Source organism: Haliaeetus leucocephalus, unplaced genomic scaffold, assembly GCF_000737465.1.
Source record: "Haliaeetus leucocephalus isolate CR32 unplaced genomic scaffold, Haliaeetus_leucocephalus-4.0 Scaffold668, whole genome shotgun sequence".
NCBI classification, from domain to species: Eukaryota; Metazoa; Chordata; class Aves; order Accipitriformes; family Accipitridae; genus Haliaeetus; species Haliaeetus leucocephalus.
Genome location: NW_010973104.1, coordinates 4,588,542 through 4,615,553, shown reverse-complemented (window position 1 = coordinate 4,615,553; position 27,012 = coordinate 4,588,542). Strand labels below are relative to the sequence as shown.

The window sequence follows — 27,012 nt, the reverse complement described above, 5'->3', positions numbered from 1 at the left end:
TTCCAGAAAATATATTATCTCCTGAAAATAACTAGATAGTTATATTGGAAAAAACAGAAAGCATGATTTTAGTAAATAGGTTTCCCATTGTACATTGTATCTGACTGACACTAACAGTGACCAGGAGTTCAATTTTCAGCCAGAATGAAGTGCTTTTCATACGTGTGCAATCTATATGCCAACTTTATAGATTAGATTTAGTCATAACTGCTTCAGGTATCAATGGCAAAAAGAGGTCTTTGTTACAGGAGTTTTCTCATGCTCTTCTTTCTTGTGAATCTGCTTTACTTGTTCTGTTTTTCTTTATAGTCAAATAAAAAGGCTGACTGAAATTTTTGAACTTCAGAAGTTAAGCAAAAGTAGATTTTTCCCTCCCTCCTCCCACAACCGAAGGTAAAGTTACCAGGGCCATTGAATCTAGATAAACAATTAATCATTCACTGCTCGGATACACTTCTTTAATACAGTGCCAGAATGGGATTTCTGTTCCTCACTTTGGTGCTACTTTTTGCGATCTTTATCAAGTCATTAAAATCTTAAACCAGCTTTGGTCATGTGCCAAGGTATGTGCGCTAAGGAGCACTGAGCTCTTGAGATCATCAGTGCAGACAAATACAGAAATGGCTTCTCTCCTTTGACTTCATGGCAGTGATGCTCCAAAGAGCAGTCACTTAATTTGGATGCCTAAAGGTAGATGGAAAAAAAAGCCAGGCCGTGGTGAAAACCTCAGCTTCCTGAGTGACTGCACTTCCTTACCAGATAAATAAACAAGGGGAGACACATTGGTCATGCTTCTAAAAGCTTTGGGCGTCTGAAGTTTCAGAGAGGGGATTTGTTGTTGTTCTAGCAATACCAAGGCTCTGAGAGTCCATGTACATTACTGGAAATTCAGGACTTGACCACTGGTATTTTCAAACATGTCCACCTAAGGCTTCTAAACCTTTCTTGTAATCATGCAAGTAGTTCCACTTGTTTCCATCTTACCTTTTGAGTCCTACTGTACCGAGGATGCTGTCAATCCCAGCTGAATTCAAATGGCACGTGAATGCCTTACAGCCTGCAAGTGATAGCTTATGCCAAGACTTGGACTGTTACTGCTGCTGATGTGAAATACTAGCCATGGCTTGCTTCTCTTAAGTCACTGATAGTTTTTTATTGTATCTGTAGGAAATATTAAAAGATTAAAACTCAGCAGAAAACCATCATTATCTGGTTTCATTCAGCACCACCTAAAAGTAATCACTTGGTTTGTTCCACCTGTGTGTATCTGCACCAAACTGTTTTATTTCCCTCTGTTGTGATTAGATCATGCTGGCTTTGTCAGGAATCTGAAATCTGAAAAAGTGCCGTTCTGGCCTCTCGTTGCTTACTGGTGCTGAACCAGTTATGTCGAGGCAGCAGGGGAGTGAAATCTGATAGGAATGTTAACACTGGTGAGAATGGCAGTGGGTGGACCTTCAAAGAAAAACACTCAAGACACAGTTCACCTCCTTGGCAAACCAAACAATTTGCCAGTGTCACCCCTGCCGTGGCTAAATGACTGGAGTGAAAATTTATGGGGAAAGGAATGGTTCTCCTGCTGTAATTATACAAACCCTCTCAACAGTGTTACACTCCACAAAGTCACAGTTGATAAATAATAAGCCGCACAAACAGCGACTTAATGTTCATTTATTAAAATCATCTATTATCCTTTTTAGCTGTAGATTCACTTTGTTGGGAGTCGTTGCATATTTATATTGCTAGCAGCTCGCTATCCAAACGGTATTAATCGGATTGGTTTTGCGAGAGTATGCTTCAGGGGCTAGGTGACTGCTTCCAGAAGCGGGGGGCCTGGGTTTAGTGACAGGCAATGTCATGGTGGGACACCAGTCTGAGCAACTGTGGGGTCCCAAAATGCTGCCAAGAGCGGGGGCTGCATTTATCCCTAACCTGCCTGGTGTAGCAGGGATGGAGAAGGTGAAGAAAGGCTGCTTTTCTCCTTCACCGCCCTCCTCCAGGAACACCCGTCTCTTGCAAGATGGGAGCAAGCGCAGGGAGAGACTGCACTGGGGTAAAAGGCCTGAGCCCTGCCAAGAGGGAAAAGATGAGGAATTGCCACGATAGCTGGCACTGGCAATTCCTGGGGGATGTCCCAGCCCAGATCCTGGCCCTCCCCAGCCTCGTCAGCTGAGGAACGGGCTTAGGAAGAGCACAGGTACCCATGCTCCGGCCACAGATCCCCACTCCCGTGTCCCAGGATTTACCGGTAGTGTGATGAATCACACAGACGCAAATAATTGCTGCTAGTGCCTGAATTAACTGGGATACAAGTATGAGAAATGCAAAAAAGTTCTTTACATGCAATCTCCCGGTGTAAAGAGAGCATCTGATGGGAACATGCCTCTGCTCTCAGGTTTGGATCTGTTAGGAGTTGCTTTCTCCAACAAAGCAAATATTTGGTGACAGAACTAGATGTAGAAAGTGCTGCATAGCAGGAAAGTGTGAAGTATTCATAATGATATGAAATACTACTCAAAATTCAATGTTTTCACATTCCGTTGCGAGCTTAAACATTGGACTCTTGTCACAGAAATTTCTGCTGCAGTAGACACAATTTCTAGCATAAATGGGCTTGCTTTCAATAGAAAATGGGACAGTTTTCAAAGGAAAAAAGGCCAATTTGTAAGTAAAAATGGGCTTCTTTCTGAGCAAAGAGGCTTATAAACATGAAGTGATAAATGGCTTTGCAAGTTTTCCATACAAGAATAACAACTTCCTAATCAAAATAATGAAAAAGTTGCATCTAGGGGAGGGGAGAGAAGCTGCATTCAGGTTTGAATACATCGAATAAATTTTAAAAAATAAGTATATGAAAACTGTGAATTTTGTTCCACTCTGTAATCTGAATTTTTGTTGGAGACATGTCAGTAATATTTCTTTGCGTATATTTATATGATGTTATAAATCGAAATACTGTTCTTGGTTTGCTGCCTTCTGAGATGAATTTCATGAAAAAATGTTGTAAGACTTAAGGAAATACATTTCTTAGGATTCCCTATGTGGCAGTGGCATCTGATTTTCTAGTAGTCCATATGTTTTTAAAACTAAATGTATCTTCTGGCTTGACTCATTGATTTTGCATGCAAATATATTGCTTCTGATGAGCAACTGATATGATTGCTTCTCTCATGGCCTAAAAATGCTTCAAGATCTAAGTACTAAGGAATTGGGATCTCCTTCTTGCACATGCTCCAAGAAAGGTGTTGTGTTGTACCCAGGAAAATGCATAATGCAAAAATGCACTGCATAGTAAACGCTTTCAAATCACTTAGCAACATAGAAGATTGTGTGACCCGAGAGGTTGCTTTGCTAAGCTAGAGATGAGAAATAAGCAATTTAAAATTTTACATGGCGAGATACAGGCTGGGGCATGAATGGATTGGGAGCAGGCCTGCAGAGAAGGACTTGGGGGTACTGGTGGATGAAAAACTGGGCGTGAGCCAGCAATGTGCGCTCGCAGCCCAGAAAGCCAACCGTATCCTGGGCTGCATCAAAAGAAGCGTGACCAGCAGGTCGAGGGAGCAGATTCTGCCCCTCTACTCCCCCTCTGGAGTACTGCATCCACTTCTGGAGTCCCCAGTACAGGAAAGACATGGACCTGTTGGAGCGGGTCCAGAGGAGGGCAACAAAAATGGTCAAAGGGGTGGAACACCTCTCCTATAAGGAAAAGCTGAGGGAACTGGGGTTATTCAGCCTGAAGAAGAGAAGGCTCCGGGGAGACCTTATTGCAGCCTTCCAGTACTTAAGGGGGCTGATGAGAAAGATGGGGACAAACTTTAGCAGAGCCTGTTGCGATAGGACAAGGGGTAATGGTTTTAAACTAAAAGAGGGGAGATTCAGACTAGATATAAGGAAGACATTTTTTACGATGAGGGTGGTGAAGCAGTGGAGCAGGTTGCCCAGAGAGGTGGTAGGTGCCCCATCCCTGGAAACATTCAGGGTCAGGTTGGATGGAGCTCTGAGCAACCCGATCTGGTTGGAGATGTCCCTGCTCGTGGCAGAGGGGTTGGACTAGATGACCTTTAAAGGTCCCTTCCAGCCCAAACCATTCTATGATTCTATGTTCTCTGCTATGGGACAAGCCCTACTTCAACTTCCTTGATTCTGCTTTATAAGGCAGCACATGGGTGGTAAACAGAGATCACTGTGTTGCTGTACGAAGTTGTGTAACACCAGTTGTCTTCCTCCATGTTAATTCTCTGGAAAAGTGTTAGATAAAGGACATAGGATGAGTGATGTCAAAGATGTGTAGCCTTCATTCTTGTAATCACAGTTGGCTGATAGAGCTGGTCTGAGGTTAGAAAAGCCCACTAGCCACCTTTTCAGGCATCTTTATGTCACTTTGCCCCTGAGATCCAGGCTTACTTTTCAAGGAAGGTATGAAAAAACATTCCTGAGCACACATGATATTCTTACCATATAGTTTTAAAGGTGCCTGCAGCACTTTCCCATCTGTGTCCTCCATTGATGATGCAGCACATATGGTCTTCAGGCAGATGGTTCCATATAAGGCAGCCATACAAATGGGGAAAATATTCAATTTAATTAGGAGCCCAGTCTTGTCTCCAGTGAAATCCATGTCAAAATTCTCTACAAATTCCATGGGAGCAGGTTCTGATGCTGATAACAGCTGCCTTTGATGGGACCTATTACTACCCTGTTGTCCAGCTTGCAAACAGATGTGCTTTCATGCCTGATGCAAGAGAGGTGAATTAGAAATGCTGTCATATTCCCACTGCAGAACGGTGGCCACAATTTTTTTTCCAAGTTTTGACTGTCTTTTGGGGGAGGGAAATTAAGGGTAGGTTTTGCTATGGACCTATGCTGTCTGGTTCTACAATAGGTAGGCTGGCAGGTAAGTAATCATGACACAGGAATCGAACATTATAGATGTAAATCATTAATGTTACTATACACATTTGCTTTGTGCAATAACTGGCATTCGTTGCCCATTTTAGAAACTGCTTTCTTGTTTCTTACAGTGAAGCAAACTTAGATTACCATTCTAAATGCTAATACACAGAATGAATGTGATTTAATAAAATAAAGTGAACTTATATGTAGATTGTGACATTAGTATTCAATTATGTACCCATCATAACACTGATGAAGCAAGCTGCTAAATATTGGTGCACTGAAGTGAGAGCTTACTCTTAAAGAGCAGGTATATTTTAATTTCTTTCCTCTTTCCTAATCTCCTTAAATAACAGGGTAGATTATGTACTGTTTACCAATATTCACTTGTATTCCAAATGAGGTTTCCATTGTAGCAGCTGAAGCTTATAGAAAGCTGTGCTTCTGTTTTGGTAAGACACTGATAACAGATCTCTTTCTATGCTGTGTTTTATTAGGCCAAATTAGGGTTTAGATTTTTTTTTAAATTTACTATTTTAATGTGAATTAAAAGTAGTATGTAATCTGTTGTCTTTTTTTTTTTTTTTAAACCTTTCCTTTTCTGTTATTTTTTTTCAGACTATGGAAACCCCAAAATATGAGCTAGTTATAGAAGCTAAGGATATGGGTGGTCTTGATGTGGGACTAACTGGAACAGCAACTGCCACTATTCTTATTGATGACAAAAATGACCATCCACCAGAATTTACCAAGAAGGAGGTAAGAGTTTGCCATCTGTGTTCTACAAAATGGTACATGTAATTGTAATTAGCTTGTTTCTAAATATAAAAATGTTCCTTAATGGAAGAAAATACTTAAAGGCATCTTTTTAGCTCAATGTGACAGACTTTCCTGGAGCTGCTCTTTTCTTCTTTTACGTTAATAAATTTGTATGCGTCATTTCCAAAACAAAATGCATCCACAAGGTATACGTTTATGTCAAGAGATATCATTCAGAGGTTGGCTAGCAGGATGAAAACCTGTAAAATAAGTTTGCTAGGGGTAACTTTCTCCTTTTGCTCCTATGGGGGAAAATAGAGAATTCCCTCTTGCCTATGTTCTAGCTTAGGGCTTTTGATGGTCAGCAACAGGGATGAAAGCAACATGTTTTGTCCTGGCTTGAGAGTTCTGTAATGAAAGCTCTAGTCCTAAAAGCTTTAAATTTAACCTGCAGGTGGATTTTGCAAGGAAAGTTTTTTTTTCCTGCAAGTTGAATTCCACTGAAGAAGGCTGAAAAGTCAAAAAATCCCCAACCCAAACCAAAAGATATTCACTGCCTGCAGGAGAGTGTAATAGTGCTACCGCAAAGTTTCTGGTTTCAGGCGAAGCATCTACCAAATTTCCTGCCCTTCTCACACTGCTCCCTTCCCCCCCTACATTTATTAATAGTCTGATTTTTTAATTTTTTTTTTATTTTTGCCACTGGTGTCCGGAAACAATTAGAGAGTGTCAAAAGTTTTACCTAATAACAGCTAGTTTGCTTTTTGCTGTAAAAGTTTCCTGAGGCTCTGCAGAGTTTAAGGAATATTCCCGAAAGATGCGAAGTAAGCATGAGGGATGTTGATTTTAAGGTAATTTTAGAAGTAGAAAAGGAAAGCCTATTGTTATAAGAGTCTTGGTTTTCTCCTTTTTTTTTTCTGGCCTAATTTTAGCAATTTGACAACAGATTATTTTGAAACAAATTACTGCAATTTTACTTGAATAATTATTTCTTTTATAAATGCAAACTGGATACCAGATTGAAAAAGGATGGAGGTGGTTTTTTAAAGAAAAGTGAAGAAGAATAAGAAACAATGACAATTTTGCTAACAGGAATATTATTTGTCACTAATCGGTGGCAATAGCTATAATTACTTGAGTAATTATACAATTATATTGCTTTGGCAAGAGCATTTCAGTCACCTAAAAAATACCATGGAGAGCCTGTTCCAAACCTTTCACGTACATAAGTGATAACTAAGTGGCTTTGATCAAACTATTAATTCCCTTAGAATTACCCTTTAGATCAGGCTTTTAATACTCTGAAAGCTGTTTCCCGACAATCAATAGTTAAAATATATTTAAAACATTGTATTTTTTTAGCCCTCTGGAACATAACAATGTAAAAGGACAAGTCAGTGTATTTAGAAATAGGAAGTGATTGTATTAATCAATACTGATAGCAATTCATGTCATTGAGTCCTACCTACTTGAATTTCCAAACTTTGAACTTTCTTTTTAAAAAAAAAAAAATCTTTCTCTAATTATAAGTCCTGTTTGACTTAATGGTTTGGTAATTTAGGCAAGCATGTTAAAAAAACTTGCGTGCCTGCTTAGCCCCAAATGTACTGTTAGACAGTCTCTATTCGTGTGGAAATTCAGAAATGTTTATAAATTCAGTGCAGTCAGTGATAGTGAAAGGTACTCTGTACCCTTGGAAGTCTGGCGGTTTCAGTATAGAAATAAAATAGCAGGTGCAAAGAGACAACATTATGTAGCTTTTGTTGAAAAGGCTGGTCTTGCAGGTTTTTCTTGCACTTTATATGACATAGAAATTTTCCCGTAGAGACATCTCTCTTTTTATAATACATTGTGACATGGTTTTGAACCTTTTGCTATTTAGAGAAGTTAATGACCTCAGATATCTTCTCTCTGCCTTGCTAAGTGATATTCTTATTCCATGAATAAGGCAGGAAAAATCAGTCTTTAGACATATGGTGTCAGGCCCCTTTAGAAACATATGCTCTATTAAAAATAAGTAGTGTAAGAGGAGGGAGAGTGGCTATTAATAGAGCTAATGCCACTCTATTTGGCTTACTGCTTAAACTACTTAGTTATTGTATTTAAATACCAGTCACATACCACATGCTGCAATACTATTGATTGGAGTAGGGCTTGAAAGAGAGAGACATATTCTACAAGATAACTTTTGAAGTAGAAAGCTCAAATTCAGTAAACCTGAAGGTTTGATTTCAGAGTACCTCTTTTATTTTCTTTGAGATTGGCTGCTTTGGGATTGGGTTCTTATGGTATTGACATGTTTTCCCAGCTACCTTCCTTCTCTTTAAAGATACTTTTTTCAATGCGTTTCTCCCTCTTATAAAACAAATGCTTATTTACTGGCCTATGTTTTCTTCTGACAGTATAATTTCTACCTAAAATAGCTCTGCCTTTATTTGTTGTATGTTGTTGATGTAGCTCAGTTAAGCCAACTTTTCAACGTGTTCTCTTCATCTATAACCACAGGGGCCAAATTAATTCCTGATCTGACACAGTAAAAGCCAATGAATTTGTGGGAGCTGGATTTGTTCAAAAGTCTGGATGCTGTATAAGTACAACACTGGGTACCCCAGACTGTGCACTTGTCATGGTTTAACCTCAGACAGAAACTAAGCACCACGCAGCCGCTCGCTCGCTCACTCCTTCCCCCCACCCCCTGGTAGGATGGGCAGGAGAATCGGGAAAAAAAGTAAAACTTGTAGGTTGAGATAAGAACAGTTTAATAACTAAAATAAAATAATAATTAAAATTGTAATAAAAAGGAAGGTAACAAAAAAAAAAAGAGAGAAATAAAACCCAAGAAAAGACAAGTGATACACAATGCAATTGCTCACCACCCATTCTACCCACTGACTGATGCCCAGTTGGTCCCTGAACAGCCATCCCGGGGCTCCTGGCCAGCTCCCCCCCAGTTTATATACTGAGCATGACGTCCTATGGTATGGAATATCCCTTTGGCTAGGTCGGGTCGGCTGTCCTGGCTGTGTCTCCTCCCAGCTTCTTGCGCATCTCCTTGCTGGCAGAGCATGGGAAACTGAAAAATCCTTGACTTGGGATAAGCACTGCGTAGCAACAACTAAAACATCAGCGTGTTATCAACCTTCTTCTCATACTAAATCCAAAACACAGGACTATACTAGGGACTAGGAAGACAATTAACTCTATCCCAGCCAAAACCAGGACAGCACTAAATAGTGTTTTGTAGAATGTAGAATGCATTGTTATATATATATTAATAAAGTTGTATGTGATTTCAGTAATATTAATGCCCAGACAGAAGTTTAATGATTTTTTCATAGCTTTCTCCACAGTGGAAAATTTTTTAATTTCTATGTATTTCTGTTTCCAAGAAGTCTTACATGTGTTAACAGATATTTCTTTGATTCCTCAGCGCAAGGCAATCTTAGCCATGCGTGAGCATGTCTCTGTCCATTGAAGATGAGTTTTGTCTTTTGACGCTTGACCAATCTCTTCCTTTTTTTTCCTTTAGAAACAAGTTTATGGATCTACCCCTAAGCAATGATACACTTCTGTGTTCTCCTATTTACTCTATATTTATTCCTTGGAGGTCAGGTCCTTACACGCCTATTCAAAATGCTCATTAATGGGCTTTATTTGATATTTTCAGAAAGGTCTAAATGCTCTTTTGTTGCTGTACAGAGTTTTGTAGTAGGCTCTACTGGGTTTATGTAGATCTTGCTGGAAGAGGTAGTGAATCTGTTCTTCCACCTGCTATTTTTTTCCCCTGCTTACCACACCCATGCCATTCTGATGCAGTTGTGCCCTTTGTGCTCAGGGAAAAAATCATTGATGGTGTGTCAGGGCATAATCTCAGAAGAAGCTGAGCAACCTGGCTGTGATCCAACACAGCACTTCCATTAACTTCAGAATAGTTTAAGCCCTTGAGGTTATAAGTATGTGTCAGGTACTTTGATGGGTTAATGTATGAGACACTGCTTTGTGGAATTCAGCCCAGTTAATTATTTTGTTACTGCCCCATCGCTCTACACACCTCCGAAATATCTGCCTTGTTCTATTTCACATATATACTTACCCTTACTGTTCATAATAGGCTCCGAGCAGTGCAAAAATCCCCTCAGACGTGCAAACAGTACCCTGTTCCCTCCAGGGGTTTAAATGATTTCATCTTTAATGCCTAAAAGAGCAATGTTTTAAGAGATCTCCAAAAATCCTAGGTGAGGTAACAAGGTCTACCTTTTAAAAGGTCACAATGGCTGAGATATTGTGCCAGATTTAAATTATAGAGAATGAAAATAGAGATACTTGTAAAGTTAGTGGCCTCTCTTTAGAATTTACTACCCTATTTCTATAATAAGAAAGAATTTTTAAATTAATTTTGTGAATTATTACTGAATACAGCATGTATTTTGTATCACAAAGAGCAATTTGGCATTTCCTTTCCAGCAAGTTAAGGCCTTAGGCTCAAATTTTGTTCAGCAGCAAGGGATTACTTACGTGAAAGTAAGAAATGAAGCAAAGCAAGGCGCAGGATTTGATCATTCTGGAAAATCTGATACCTGGTTTGTGTACTGCAGGATATTCAAACTGTGTGGGAATGAGTTAGACTGAGTGAATGCTAATGGTACTGAGTATTGTTTTTATACCTAGCACATTAAGAAAAATAAGAATTATTTTCTTGTGTCACTTTAACAATTGGTGACAGACTACTGCAGTGTTGTACGCCTGCAAAACAGTGATTTTAGTCTATAGTTAATGTCACTGTGGTTGAAGTGTGATGAAAAATTAGCAATGTTGCATCTGCTGGAAGCCACAAGCTGGCAAATACTTCTATCTGTTCCTGTAGGCATGGTTCTGCCCAGAACTTCCCTAAGACCCAGTGGAGGAAAAAACATTGTTTCAACATGATAGTGATAGGTATTTGACCCCTTCCTGTCTATTCTTCCTCCTCCAAAAAAATTGTCCACCAAATCCTACTTCTGGTCTTATGCCATTCCTGAATGCACAGTATATGCTCAAAGATGGGTTTGCACTCAGCATGTTTGCCTCCCTCTTCTGGCTTCTGCCCTGATTTTTTAAAGTATCTGTTCCTAAGGAAGAATCTTTTACTGCTCTTCTTTGGTAATATATTATTTTTCCTTAATATCGGATATATTGTCTTTCCTTAGTAAATGCTGTCAGGCACTTGAGAGAAGAATGCAGGGATGTCACTTAAGGGGATGATTTTTCTACAGTCCACCTAGTTCTCACATCTGTCCTTCACCACAGATTTGGGACAGCAGCACATCCCTAGTCATACACTGAAAAGTAGTGGGACTTGTCAGAGTGCTCTCACTTGCACATAAGGAAGAGACTTCATTTGGCCAGGGAACAGTCTCGTTCTTGAGATGATTCCTCTTTCTGCCACTTCCATCCTCACCTTCAATTTCATCCACTTCTGGGACAAAGCAATGTAAAATAGAAAGAATTCTGTCACACCAGGGAGAGTAAGATTTGGGAAAATATTTTTCCTAGTTTAGATTTTTTTAATATATGTTCCTAGAAATGAATTTTCAAGTTAAATAAAGAAGCCTGCCTCCTGTGAACAGAATAAAATTTGTGTAATTCGACAAAACATCACCACAGTGAAATTTGAGATATACTAGTGCTGTGAGTCCTAAGTGAAAAATATGATTTGCTCACATTTTGAATACCTACTGAAAAAAGGTTTATAAAAGAGTAATAAATGACTAATGTGTGCTTTAATAAATGATTCATCAATTCCTATAGAGACCTGTAAGTGAATAGGTTGCTTGTCACCATGATTTATGATGACTTCCAGCACTGTCTTCTGATTCAGTTGTGCTACCCACTGGGGTAAAACAGCCCCTGGAGTACAATATGTATCTCCGTCTGCTCGTGGTTCAAAGAGGATATGAGACTTTCAGAGCACCATCTGGAGAGATTTATTTTTCAGCTCAGGCTTTTGAGAAACATGCTTGTAGCTTTGAGAGTCCCTGTCTTGATTCTTGGTATTGGCTAAATCGTATTGAGGACCAAATATTGAGCTAAAAGCACTTTTAAGGTTCCTCCTGGCTCTCTTTTCCATACTGCTTTTACAAAAATTTCTCCCTTAGATGTGATATTGTTATTTTCCGTGCTAGACACACCTTACCAACAGAGACTAGATCTGTCCATTCAGTTTGCACATTTAAAAACAGCAACAAATCTCACCTCCCCTTTTTCTGTGATCTGAAAGTCAACCCCGGTCCTTCTTATCTTGTCTTACAAGGAAAATGTTGCCCTTTGGGGCTCCTAATTAATCTTATTCCTTTCTCAGTGGGTCTTGCCAGTGAGCTGGACACTACCTTTGGATACTAACAATTCTGTTAGTGGAAGATGAGTTCCCTTGCAACTCCCTTCTCTAGACCCTTACATCCGATTTGGAGAAATCGCTAGTGAGGACCATAGTTGTGCGCAAAACTGAGCAATAGAGTGCTGTCCTTTGACTAACGCGGTTCAGGAGCACGGCCAGGGTACCAGCCCTCTTTCACGTTCCTGTTGGGAGGGAAGTCAGTGTGTAAATCAGACTGAACAGAGGCAAAAGACCAGTGGGAGCTGCCAGCGTGGCTCAGCAAGCTGGTGAGAACAAGCCGAGTTGGCTTTTTCTCATTTCAAGTACCATTCTCTCACGCTGGATGTTGGAAGGCCAGACGACTGAGCTGAAGTACTTGAGCAGCGATAAGCAGATCTGGACAGATGAGAAGAAGCCATTGCCAGGCTAATAGTTAAGAAATAGAGCTGTACTACAGCCTAAATATTATGGGAACCAGTCTTAAATTGTAGCAGCCTGTTCAAATTGGAGCAAACTGTCTCCAGTACTGCTTCGTCACGAGAAATAGTTTTCTGGAATGGTTAAAACCATTTTAGCAAAATCACATGAACAAAATGCATATTGGAATTTCCATTTGGCTCCCATTCTTGGACTGTGAGACAATTTACATGCAGAGAAAGCAGAATTCGTACAGAAACTCAACAGAGCAGGACAAAGCCTCTACAGCTGTTAGTAAACTTTGGCATAAAGATACAGCTTCATGATGGCTAGGGATCACCAGAGATGAGCTCTTTGGACATCCTTGTTTTTTCTAGAGCTGTAAATACAGCTAGTAAGGCTCCTGAAGCATATCTTACCCTTCAGAAACCCCTACGCTAGGTAAACATTTGCACTGACCTTTTCACTCAGCTTTACTTCCACTTCATACTCTGGTAGCAGTTCACTAACACACTTGACATATCTGAAGTTCCAGGTGCCCAAAAGCTTCCTTGAAAACAAATGAAAGACATTACCTGGTATATTTGTCACATGCGAAAGGCAGAATTTAGAGATAATTTCTCTGGTCATGGAAAATAGAGGAAACTGGATCAAGGCAGGATTGCTATTCCTATGTCATCCTTGTAAGATATTTGTCTCACCTGTTCTTAAAACATTCAGAGATCGAAAATCAAAAGGCTCCTCAGTGTGTTCCTGAACAAATCTTAACAATGAAAATTTCTGCATAGCCTGATCTGAAATTCCTTTGCTAGAACTTAAAATCATTACATCTTCTGTTATCCTCATAGATACGGAGGACAGGTGATGCCCTTAACATCTTTTTTATTCTTGTATAATCAGGACCACGCATGAAGAAGACAACTTTGCAACTCAGGATATATTGTCTATTTCTTGAAACAAATATCTCCAGTGTTAAACCTGTGATACTCGTGGTTTTTCCCACAAATATTAACCTAGCAGTTTTGGTGAAAACAGAAGAAATCAAGTTGTCCCATAACTGAGTTGTGTTCTTTCATGTTTAAGCTGAGGCAAAGATGTAGATGTATATGTGTTTCTGCTAGAATCCATTTGCAAAGTATCTATTTTAGTTTAGAGAGTATCAGTCAGATGAAAAGCTATTTATTAAATCCATGTGAAAGGAAACAAACATCTAAATAGTGACAAATATTTTAATTTCTGAATGAAGGCTGTGACCATTCTGTTCTCACTGCAAAAATGACACAATATTTGAAATTTTCAGTAGAGTTCTATTAACTCTACTACTTCTTCACAGTTAATAATTGGTCACTACTCTCAGTTGTGTTAAAGTCCAAGGCATTCAGAGTTTTCTTAGTTGTCATGAGCTGCAGAACAGATTTTCAAAATCACATAAGCAGTTTAGGAATCGAAGTATCTAAATAACATAGGCATTTAGACCTTTTTTCCCCCCCCGGCAATAATTTTAGATGTCAAAGATAAAAAAGAGCTTATTTGACTTTAAAAAATAGGTGTAAGGACATTTCATTCCCACTGGAGTTTAAAAGGCTGGGTTTAGGAGCATAGATTGCTATGTCTCTCAGTGCAACCAAGATCCCAAATGTCTATCTATCTTCTAAACTTAACAACTTTGAAATAACTTAGAAAAATGCCTGTGATCAAGAAGAATGTTTGTTAATATTTCTGGGTTGTGTTGTGGTGGTACCAAACTAAGGACATCTGGAAGACAATCTGGCTATCTGGATAATGAAATCACCTTTTTGTTATTTTTTTTCTTCTTCTTCAGTGTTGTGTGTCAGTTCTTAACAAAATTAGCTAGTTTGAGGTTTCTCATGTGATGACAAATGTTCAGCACCACTCGGGATTGAATTACCAATGACCTTAAAAACACATACTCTGCTATAGCATTACAAGAATAGAATAATTTTAGAGAGAGAAAGAAAAGCAAATGTGCTTATTCTGTACATTGACTGAAATAGAGGACTGTTCAGCAAAAACCAGGGTTTGGAAGACCAGTGTTTCCTGTACGCATCCAGATTCATACTGTGTGCATAATAATTTGTATTCATGTGGCATTCAGCAAGCTATCTGCATAACCAGTGTAAGCACTTTGTTCAAGAACTTTTGCAAAATATGTTTAACACTGAGTCCATCCACTTATCACATAATTAGAGCTGGATACACTGCATAGCGGTAGGCAGCAGACTTCTACATTTATCTTTCTTGTGAGGGGTGAGTTCATTGCTTTGTTTCTCTCCACCAAGGTCATGAAATACATGAAGTTGTCTATTTAATCTCCAGATAAACACATTTCAGTGGTACATAAAACAACAGAGTGCCTGCTTTATAATCTGAAAGCAGCTGAGAAACACTTGTATAAGTACAGGAAAGGTTCTATGAATAGAAATGATCATTCAAACACTGTGAAATTGGGGAGGAACACAAAGGCACTTCACTGCTTCTCCAGATCTGATTTTTTCCCAGCATTCTTGCTCTCCAAGTCAGCTCACATAGTAAACTTGTGGGTTTGCCAGTCCTTTTCTTTTCTTTTTTTTTTTTCCCCTCCTCATTTTCTGTGTTCCTTTCCTGCCCTTTGTTTAGCTTCCTTGATTTGTTATGATCAGCTGATCTGAGCAGTCCTGATGCAAGCTTCTGTGCGAGTCCTTGCCTTTTGTAACCCTTTGGTTATGCTTGGAAGGTCAGCAGCAGCTCAGTGGTAATAACAGCAATTCTCACTACAGCTGGTAAATTCTCACCACAAAACCATTCCAGTGCTGACTATCCTCTGAAGACTTCTTCCATCTGCTTCTGCTAACAGCAAATATCCAAACACTGTGAGCAACAAAAAAAGCCATAAACCCACAATTTATTGCTCTCTTCTACAAGAAGTGAAGGTTAATACGATTCCTCAATGTGGTCTATGAAGTGTGAACTTTACCATAGATATTAAGGTCTGAATTACAAAGCAAACAGTAGCAGTAAGAGTTTTGACTACATCTAGCACAAATACGTTTGGGTAAGTAACCAGATAGGAGAAATTAAAGAGCATGGAAGGCTCAAACAAAGGCTCTTGAGAGAAGCACAAGCTAAACAAAGATAATGTAATGTCTCCAGACCTAGTCTTGGACCACTTATTCAGGGAAGCTGTATAAACATAATTATTAGCAGTCATTGCTAGGAATGGCTATGTGATTTTCCAATTAAACTTTTTCTCTCCAGCTGGAATTTTGCAGTTGCCTTCACATCAAATTAGGACTGCTTTCTAGAGATTTCAATTTTAACATAAATTTTAAAATTGGAGTCTCTTGCCTGAGAAATTATTTTTTTTTCCTCTGAATGTGCTGCTCGAGCACTCCATGGAAATTTCCTTTCATTTCACTCTTCTCCAAGAGTGGTTTATGGCATGTTGTACCTCGTTAACTGTCCAAGGAGTTCCACCTTCAACATTGAGTGCAGGCAGGTGACACCCAGACTTCAAAGAAACTTCACACAATTATTTTCAGATCAAGATATGAAAGAATGCATCAATCTCTTTCCTCAAATTAACTTTTGGGTTCTGTATTAGGAGACCTCATTTGACTATGTAACATCCAGTTGACTGGAATCCTAAACTCTATGTGGAAACACTGTGGTTTCCATACATGGTATTCGTTGCAGAGTGGCTCCTAAATCCTCATTATCTCATTCAGCCTAGACAGTATGAAAATTGGTGGGCAGGTAGTGGGGAATAGATGACCAGGTATTATCTTCGTGGTGCAGCCAGCACAAATTTTCTGTACCTTGAAGTGACTTTTATTTTATGTACGTAAAGGGTTACAGTTCCTCACATGTGGAATGTGGGATCTTAACAGAAATACCAAGAACTCTAAATCTCCTTGTCTGATACAGCACAGCTGATTTGAGGAGTAATAAATAGAGGAATTGTTAGATGTGTAGCAAAATATCACTTTAATCCCATGAGTTAAGAAACCCACACTGTTAATATGCCTCTAGCATCTGTAGGAGTTCTATTTTTAAAGTAGGATTAAACAAGATAACAGACTATAGATCTTAACATATTCAATTTGCACCAGACAAAACCCTATTTAACAGCAATTACACAATATGTGTGAGCTGGTATCATAGTTGCAGTTTATATGTGCAGAAGGGATTTATAAAGCTGAAGTGTATTCATACAAAAATAATAGTTATACAACTGCTTAGGTCATTCCACTAGAGTGGAATGAGTTTTGTGATCAGTTTATCAATTTCTTCACTCACAAGTGAGATTTTAAGATTTTTGTCAGCAACACTAAAACTGATTTGGCTACTACAAAATTTGCTAACCATCTGTGCATACGAATCAAAATGCCAGGATTATTTAGACAAAATATCTTTTTTCCTTCTGCTCTGAAACATTAAAATAGTGAACCGATAAAAATCAACATGCTAAAAGGAGCTGTACATTTATTCAAGTAAAATTGTTAGTAAGTGCCTATGAAAGAGACTCATTTGGAAAGCAATAAAATTCTATAGGGCTGATCATCTCTTGAACTTACTGGAATGAAAACGGTGTTGATACATTTAAGAAAAAAACAGATTAGGGGTTTCATACAGAACTCTTTGCAGTTATAGTCTCTGTTGAGGAAAACGGTTCAGGAGTGTAATTTATTCATACCCTTGTACTTTCTACTTTGGCTTATTTCCAGGACTTGTTTGCCTTAGAGTCCCAGATGCTTATTTGCTTAAAGGGTAGCCCTTTCTCCAGCCGGCTGTCTAACAGTCACTTAATATTTGTTTGTTTTTACAAATGGTTTCCCCTGTGTTCTCAGACCATATGTCACAAGAAGAAGTATAATCCCAACGCTACACAGTATTGACGTTATCCTCACTTTCCCATTCTAGACTTTGACCCCATTATGAAAAACCCCTGAATCCCAATCGGTTACCTGGCCCTATGTTTCTCTCCGACACTGTTGCTCTATGGCTGGTCCTTTTGAGTTTGTGTTCTAACTCCTGTTTTTCTCTTCCACTTAGCTTGATGCAGCTTTTATAGAGATCTTTTTGTTCACTTCTCTGCATATTGTGGAAGATTTCTTCCAGCTACTTACTTGTCTAGTCTTCTTGATATTTAATTTGCCCAGTGCTGAAATTTATCACTGTCTTTTTGCATCATCCTTCAAAATCCCTTCTGCCTACTTCATCATTCTCTTTTTTAAAACCAAAACAAACCCCCCTAAACCAACCAACTAAAGAGAAAACTCTTATCTTTTGGGTTTTCTCCCTTTCAAGCCTACTATTTAGTCAGCAGCCTCTAAGGAGCCTTTTCTGAATTTTAATAATTAACTTTCATTTTTCCTTCCTCTCCAAACTCCTTGAGTCTGCCATTTGACTCGGACCCTGAAGGTCTAGCATCCCTTGAATGCCTCTCTGCTCCTGTGTCAAGTTCCTGCTTCAGATCTACCAAGACTAATTTCAGTGATGTATCCACTGACTCCTTTTAGCCGAGTGTGATGTCCCCTCTCTGTTCTTATTTTCGTCACTTTCCCCGCTGTCTTCTTATATGGAAAACTCTTCTAGTATTTCATAAAAAGCTCTGTTTCTGACCTTTGTCATCTTATGATCCTCTATCTGTCCCCACGATTTGGCTCCTTCGGTATTATTTCTGGAAGATCTTCCTTTTTCCATTCCTTGATGCTGCCCCCCAGTGAACTCTTCTTCACTCCCTCACTGCCTGCTTCCCTTGGGAACCAGCTTTCTGTTTTCACGACTTAAACTGACTGTTTGCTTATGACTCGCAAAAGTCCGTGTACGCTCTTTGCCTGCCTTCTATAAATCGAGTACCATCACTGTCTGCTTCCACACATCATCTCATTATTTTTTTTTATGCTTTACATCTTCCTCCTCAGCTCATTTGTTTTGACCGCCTTCAGTCACTGAGGCCAGCCGTGCCCATACGTTATGTAGTACTGTCAGATGTTCTTAGATCAATGATTTTTCTTCATTTAGAAGACTGATGGTACGGAGAGTGCTGCTGTCCTCAACAAGTTTAAAGGGTTGAAAGCAATCTTTTAGTTCAAAAAAAGTTTGAAAAATCTAAGGAGTTATGTGAGAAACTTTCAAAAGATACATAAGAAAAATCAATCCTGCTAAATAAGCTTAAATCTAAACCAACAGTTGTCTTTTGCTGAAATAATATCAAGGAAAAAGATTTATCTATAGTATTGATATTCTTAGCTGCCTGTATCCAAGCTACGGCTCCCATCCAGAGTGCTCCATGGAGATGTGATTGCAGGATTAGACTATAATGTAAATCTGGATTTTATACATATGCGTATCTATATACATAGAAACACAGGCCCACAGATGTTTGCCTACCTAAACAGAGCACCAGATGTTTTATTGTCCTAAAATTGCATTTTCTAATATGGATTAAAACAAAACTGAAATTTGGGTTGGTTTTACTTGTCTACTTGAAAATAACACAACTAACATTTGAAAACAGAGAACATTGTACCTGATTAATTGATTCAGTGTTGAACTAAGCTAAGAAAAAAGTGTACGTTTGAAGACAAATGAAGGGCATGCTTTCTAAGTTAGCAGCTCTGACCTTTTCAAGTTTTCCATCTTAAATAATAATTGAAGCCATGAGTAAATAAGTTCAACTTTGCCTGCAGATGTTGAACTCTTTAATGTCCTTTTACTCTAACGTAGCCACTGCCTGATATTAACGGCAGAAACAGTTTTATCATGCCCCATGCTGGGGCTGACTGGCAGTCTCTAGGAACTGTTTTCTTTCCTCCAGCCATATGATTAAAATGCAGTTCCAATCAATAAATCTGTACGGTTTCTGTCAATGGTAAGTGTTCGCCTAGGGGTCTTCTGTGTCCCAGAGGTATTTCTTTTCTTCAGTTCTTCTGTATACACGAGAGAACCAAAGTACAATAAGTCTTGTTTACCTAGACTGCCTGTTGAGATTGTTTTTGGACTGCCTGCTGGAACTGGAGCGAGCAATACAGAGCACAGGAACACACCCGCATGCTGGTAGATAGAGATATAGATGTTAGCAGTAAGGTACCTCTTTTAGCAATATTGGGTTCCAGCATAGCCTCTGTGAAGTCTTTCTTTTAGGAAGTTTAAATATTTAAGCATGCACTCTTGCCTCATTTGGCGTGTTAGTGGGAAACAGTGTAGGGGGGATTACAAAAAGAGGTTTCAGATTCTGACATCTGATTTCAGCTGAACTTCCCCACTTTTCAAGGATGTCAGGTTTGCCTGTTTTCCCTTTTCTTGAATGAGGATTATCTCAGTTGATCAATGAGGCAATATGTGAGCAACTAATCAGTTTTAGATTCTCTTTAGTAGTAATTGCTTTAATGCAATCGATTAAAAGGGAATTTTAATGATCTTACTAATTGTGCTTTTAAAGGAAACATGACAGCTATTATTGAGTTCTTAATTTATTATTTCCTATGGTGATCAGTTTGGAAGATCAAAACATAACCTTTTAAAATGTGACATCCCCAGCAGTCTCGCTTGTTTATTTCTTAAATTTGTATGTCGTCTTTGTAAATAATGGTAAAATAGAAGCAACGAAGCAATTGTATTCAGCTCATAACTTTTTCCATTTCTCATTTTTGTGTTACGGGAGATGCAAGAGAAAGGTAATATTCCTGCCTGAATTCAGCAGAAGGTAGTACGTGTTTCCATGCATATGTACAGCCAGGAAAAGCCTCTAGTTTGTTTCTTTAAAGGACTACTTTAAAGGGAAGTACTAGACTGTAGCTGCCTATAAATGCAAACGCTAGGTACTAGTCAGCAGAAATAAATGCATTCAGCTACATGTTGCACATCTGAATTATTTATTCAGAAATAATAAGCATGGTTTGTCAACACACAGAGGGTTGTCTGTGTTACATAGTAAAGCTATTGTAATGTCTTTCCTGGACTAATTTGTAAGTATCCAGGAAGCACCTTATTTACTTTTAAACGTCCAGAGCCCAGACTATAGGGTGAAGCTCACTTATTCCATAAATTTATTTTTCTTAAATTCATAAAGTATGGGCAGCATTACAAATGTTAACGCTACTATTATAGGATCATAATTTAAAAATACCAGCGTTCTCAAAGGGCTCCAGCAGTGTGTCATTTCCCTGCTTTATTAAAATGAATGAACAGATGTACAATTTATTTCTGCTGAACTATCATCTAAATTCATAAGCTATTTCTCATGTGTCTGAAATCCGTGTTGGTTTCCCATTTTCTTTGCCTTAGAAAAAAAAAAAATTACGCTCTCACATTTATCACTCTGGGGATATAAACGAGAAGTATACTCTCCTCTTCATTCACTTTAGACTAATATCCTCAATACAATTTAAATCCCATCTTTTCAAGGCTATTCAGCAAAACGTAGGCACTGGAACACCCAGGATCCGATTGGAAAACTCCCTTGCCATCTATGTTGAAGATTGGCAGGTGGACTCTGAGGACACTATCTGTTCTCTCTGACAGAATGAGGTGGCACACAGCTGCATTTAATCTTTTTGGTTGGCATTTACGATGCTAGTGGAGGCTATGCAATTTCTTTGCAACAAGTTGGGAAAAACCAAAGAAGGGACAAATAATGACTGGTGAGTGGGAGAGGTGAGAAGGTTGGGTGTAATTGTAGTGAAACTTGCAGCTAAGGAACACGGCTGCTGGCCCCAACCACTCCTGAAGATGTGTTTATTTGTCTTGCAGCAGCCTAGGAGCATGGCAGGTGCTCCCTGGAAGTGATAAACAAACAAAACAAGACAATGCCGAGATTAGATGGAATAAAATTATGGAGGCTTAAAAGCGCATGAAACAGACACGTTGCCATGGAAAAAAATGAGTATAAAAATCCCAGACAGTGCGCGCTCAGCCTATCGCCATTCTTATTTGTTGGCAAGGTTTGTGGGCAATGTAAGGGTGATATTTTGCACTAATTCCATGTGAGGAATGAGTGGATAATATGCCCTAGGCATTCTGGCAGCATTTCTTCTGTAAACCCTATTTCTAAGGGTTTGTATTGTAAGCAAGCTGTAAAAATTTTCAATGGTTTGAAGTTGACAACAGAATTCTCAGGCTCAGATTGTGGTTTTTTAGTTGGGTTTTTTTTTTCTCTGATAAAAATCACTTTGGCGAAGAGAGTAGTGAAACAGAATGTGAATCAATCTGCTTTCTTCATTTCATAGCTGCTCCGGAATTTAAATGCAGGCTGTTAAATACCTCTTTGCCAGGCAATTCAGAAAAATGATGAAGTAATGGTTGAGATTTGTAAAAAAGCATGATTTTTCTTCAGGAACCTTCTCTGCAGTGGCAGGAGCAGTTTGCCCCTGTGGGACTACTAGGAAAGAGTTGTTAATTCACTAGTAAGAATGGAGGAGTTGTAACTGGAGCAGGTATTTTTTTACAGTGGCCATGTTGCAGACAGTCTCAAAACAATTAAATTTGGGTATCTAGTTCTGCCGTTCTTGTTCCCTTTTAATCCTTCCCCAAGCTGAGATGATAATTATTTTCCTCTCCTCTTTCCTTACATTTTTGTTGCCAAAAGAGAATATGACCAGCTAGGAAAGCAAGTGCCAGAGGCATAATTTTCATCTTTTATCTGCAGTAGGGAGGGCAAATGTGATTTTGCAGTTACACCCCATATTCTAGCTGTCAGCACCAAATCCAGTGTACTGAAGAGTCTTGTATGATGGGACATTTGAGACTGGAATCTCAGTTAGGAAGATTCTTCCTATCACTTGTTTTTGGGCACAGAATTTTTTTTTTTTTTTTTTTTTTTGGCAATCCAGTGAGCTTCATGGAAGTTGATGAGCACCATGGACCTTAAAAATGTTAGAAAACTATGCAAAAGTGTTTAGTTCCCCCTTCTGTTCTGCATAGACTCTTGGATTTGGGCTTACCATGAAACCTGCAGGGGAGGAGTTCTCAAGATATCCTCAAGTCCCTCCCTCCTATTTGTATAATTTCCAGTAGTTGCTTATTTTTCCTTCAAGAGCTTTGAAGATACAGTCTCTGTGATCTCCCAGCAATCTACTACAGTACTTCAGCTACCCTGCTAGTAGCAAGTTTTGCCTCATCTCTGATGAGAACTTCCCTTGCCTCCGCTGAAGCCCATCGCTTCTTGGCCTTGTCGACTACGAAGGTGACGCAAAGACAATCCTTTTCTCTACAACGGTCCTGTGTGCATTTGCTATGCAGATTTGTTCAAGACCATGAGCTTTAGACATCTGCCGCTCCAATTGCTCTTTGCCTTCCACGCTGTGGGCAGGAATCGGGTGCTATAATGCAGCTGGGGCTCCCCAGTGCTGAGCAGATGGGAGAATTCCTGCTTCTGTCTTGCACACAGTACTACTTTTTACACATCTCAACACAGTTTTGCTGTTTTCGCAACATTAAATTGCCTTTATTGTCCACGATTCTTTTCCAGTAGCAGAGTAAGTGACAAAACTAACATCTGCTATATATGGTTTCTTTTTTTTTCACCCTCGCCACAGGAGGAGAAGAGTGTATATATTTTGAGCGTTTTGATATGATGGGGTTTTGCCGCTGTTTGTTTTCTTCTATACATGTGGGCTTGTGTTTAATATGGAGAATTTGATGATATCATTTGGGTGTTTTTATTTGTTTTGGGTTTTGTTATAGAACAGGCTGAGGATATTTCATACACAAATGAGAGTCTATAAGCACTGGATGGGGAGCTGTATGTCCCATTTAGGCACACTGTGATCTTCTCCACATCTCTCTGCTAATACACCTAACTTCTGACATGCAATTATCCTGCAGTTCCTATTTTGGGTTTCTCTTAAGGTAAGGGAGTCTGACAGCTGTGTCAGACTTTGTGCCGTAGGCAAATGTACACAGGGGCTTAGGAGGAGTTTCATCAATTCCAGAGTTAGTTCAGAGTGAGTTTCATTAAGAGAATGTTTTATAACCATATAGTATTTTTCATTCCAAAGAACCCCAAAGGAACATGGAAAATGGATCCTCTCTGTGGGCAAGCAGAAGATTAAATTGCAACTTTCTGCTGCTTGCAGGGAAAATGAGGTGTAAGACTTTGTTTCCTTTAATAAAGAATCCTACTCAGGAAAGTTGCTTTAATTTCTAAAGAAGCATTGCAAATAATGGCTAAGCTTGGTGTTGTATTGCTACACTCAAAAATCTTATTGATGGGCAAAGAGGAAGCCTACCATACATACAAAGCCAAGAATTTGTTGTTAGTAAAATTGAAAACTAATCCAAGTCCATCCTAACCCAAGAATCATTATTAATCCAGATTGAATTACTGCAGAAAAAAATAAGAATTCTTCTATTCATAAAAAAATTCAATAATGATACTATGACAGTTATAAAATTGTTGTACACATCCTTCTTGGCTTCTATCCTTTTCCTGCTGTTATTCTCAACATTTCCTGGTTCCTCTGGGTCATAAAGTTGGTGGTTTCATTCCAGTGTTTGTGGTAGGGACGTTATGGGAAGTTGTCAGCACCTGGAGTCCTTTGCCAGGACAGGCGTGATGCTCATGTTGGTCATTTCTTCTTCCTCCCTTTGGGATCATTTGGGGTCATTTTTATGTATTTGCTAACATGCTTTTACACGTTGCTCTTTCTTCATTGGTCTGAAGCTCCAGGTTACGTCCAAATTTACTATATATGATGTCTTTTACATTTGTTAGATACTTTTTCTTTGTTGCCTCTAAAATAAGTTTAATCCAGCTCCAGGTCTGCATTTCTTTCAGTAAACATTAGTGAGTTGTTTATAGCCACGGGGTCTCCGGTGCCAAGTCTGTGCTTCATATCTCGTTATTCCGTGACTGTACTTCTCTGTATTCGGCGTCCCGTGTCACCACTGCTCAAAACATCTTTTATTATACAAGGCCCTTATTTCTCTGTACTACATCACTGTGTGAGAGTTATGAAACTTTGGTAGTACCGTCCAAACATAAAAGAGTAAAAATTAATTAGCTAAATACTGTTACAGCGAAACCAAGTGAAACAAAGCTGCAGGCAGGGCAAGGAAATTTCAGGCAGAGCAAGCCTGGCAGACCTCCATCCTGAGGTTTGAGGCCTTGCAAACTCCAAACATGGTGTGTTACTAGCAGTGGCAATACCATAGTACAGAGATACACAGTTACTGTATCATTCTGTGTTTTCTAGGCTGCTGTTAGCACTTAACGATTGGGACAGCACTTGGGTCCCATAGGTAGCAGAAAGCAGTTTACGTTATTGTGGCTGGTGCAGACTTTGTGCAGCTGCGGCCCCACGTCTTGACTGATGTGGAAGCGAGTGAGTGATGTGCACTGACTCCTTTTGAAGTGCCGTGAAAGTTCTCCATCGTCGTTAGTCCACTGAAACTGTGGTAACCAACCCATCTTGGGTCAGGAGGCAGAGGCAGTGGCTGTGGCGGTAGCCTCAGGACTCCCACTAAAGAGGAGCCGTGTATCAGCAGACTCGGGATTGTTATGTAGGATGCAAAACTAACCAGCAGGACTCAATCTGAGCTGCTGGGCATTTGTATTCACGTGAGAAGTGCCTTGAGGCTTTCAGGGAGTAGGAAGAAGTCCTTTTTTATATTTCATCCCAGACACAGTACTTGGTGCTTCAGGTGACTGAAGTACAGTGCCGTTACCTTTAATGAGCTTGCCCAAACTCCATCCAAGCACACACAAGGGTGCTGGGCTGTCTGAATGTGGAACTGTGCCATATTATAAGCGATCAAAGTCTCTTTGCTTGTAAGACAAATGAAGTGGTACTCAGCTAAACAATATTAGAAATCTACCAGAAGTAAAAGAACAGCTAAAATCTGGCAGTGGCAAAAGGGACAAATGGAGAGAACTAAGAGGACTTTTCTGAGCCACGGCTGAAGTGTGTAACCAGGAAAACCACAATCAAGCTAAGAAAGTGTGTGTGTCTGTGAGAAAAGGTTATCATACAGGTTAATACAGGCAGTTCTTCTTCCTCTGGTTTTCCTTTCCCCCTCCAAGCTCAATGCCCCTGACTTTATGAGTGAAAATATCACAAGTAATTGAAGTTGCAAACCCCAGCAGAATATTAAATTAGAATTAAGCAAAAATGCTCATCAGTTGGAGCACAGAAATCCTGAGCAAATTTTCTAATGCAGTGTTACAGCAATTGCAATAATTTTTTTTTCCCAACTGTTTCACTAACTGAACTGATTGAATTAAATGTGTTCTGTGGAACTAGCTAACCTCTGACCCCAGTTACTCAGGATAATCAGGGGGGTAATCAGCCTGCTGTGATCTGAGCTCCCAAGGAACAAGAATATTGTAAGGTTCAGGGAGCCTATGTGGGCATTAATCAGATGTCATCAGGGTTTGATTATAAATCCTGAAGACCACCAAATTGATACAACATGGTTTAATTCACTAAAAATTAGGTATCTACATATTAATCATCAAGCTGAATATCTGAAAGTGATTGCTTTTCTAGTAAGTGAAGTTAGGTGTCAACGCTTTGGAACGTCCTGCTGTTTAGTAATAAATATAATGATCAGCATCAGCACAAAAGCAGTATTAGCCAGATTAAAAAAGATTTTGTTCTAACCTCAAATAGATTTTTTCCTTCCTGTTGGAGTTTACAGCTCCGCTGAAATTGTTCTTCATGTTTCTACTCTAATTATGAGCTTACTCAGAAGCAAGAAATAGTATGTTTCCAGCTACCTGCAAGCGCAGCATTTTTCTCCCTTCCAAGGGGAGAAAGGGTGGCTGCTTACAGTATATCATAATGCTGTGTATAGAAATAAAGTGGTATTTATTGTCCCTTTAGATGATTTCCCCTAGAACTGGCAAGCTCAGTTGAAAAATCTCTATCTAGTAATGTGTGTTAGGATCCAATTAATTGCTGGTGTACTTGCTTGCTCTCCTTAGGAAGAGTTCAGTGTGGCAATTTTGATGCAGATGTATTGGCATATTATGTAGAGATTTGCTACAGAAGAGGGGGAAGCAATCTTAAGAGAGAGGAATAGCACAGCTGCTTAATAAACTAATTTTCTTCATACATGTGCTGATTTAATAAGCATTCAACCCTGTGGAAAAGCTTTTTTTGATATAAACTAATGATAATACCAAATGCTTCTTTATCTTATTGGTGTCACCTGTATTTCCTGGGAATTGCCTTTATTTGCACTTGAAATTTGGCCTCCTTGGAATTGGAGGACTTAAGCTGCTGCTCAAGGATTTCCAAGCATACCGTAGCATTAGCTGTGACCAGGATGAAGGAATGTTTCATTTTCGCTTATCACAAATATTTTTCTTTCAAGAAAAGATGAAACGAGCATTAGCAAAAGGAGCTGGGCAGTGGGAGATGGAGACCATGGGTATCCTGAAAGCAGAAAGCAATAAATCTATTTAGCGTAGCTTTGCTTTTTCCCGACCTTTGCCACATCTGTGCAGTGCCAAACCATACATCTGTTGCTGCACGTTCAATCACTATTCAGCACTGTATGTCTCAACATATGCTTAAATCTCATGTGTTTTCAAAGCATGCCACCCCAGCTGCAAGTGAACTCCTCTCAAACTGCCTTTTGAA

At 39.2% G+C, this 27,012-nt stretch overlaps 1 protein-coding gene across 1 annotated transcript in view; it reads left to right on the top strand.

The window, feature by feature from the left end:
• The window catches only part of CDH13 (cadherin 13), a 518,553-nt gene that overhangs the window by 412,333 nt on the left and 79,208 nt on the right, over positions 1 to 27,012 (top strand). The window contains exon 8 of the mRNA XM_010579656.1: positions 5,515 to 5,655. Coding sequence (XP_010577958.1) covers positions 5,515 to 5,655 — 141 coding nt within the window. The remainder of the gene's footprint in view (positions 1 to 5,514; positions 5,656 to 27,012) is intronic.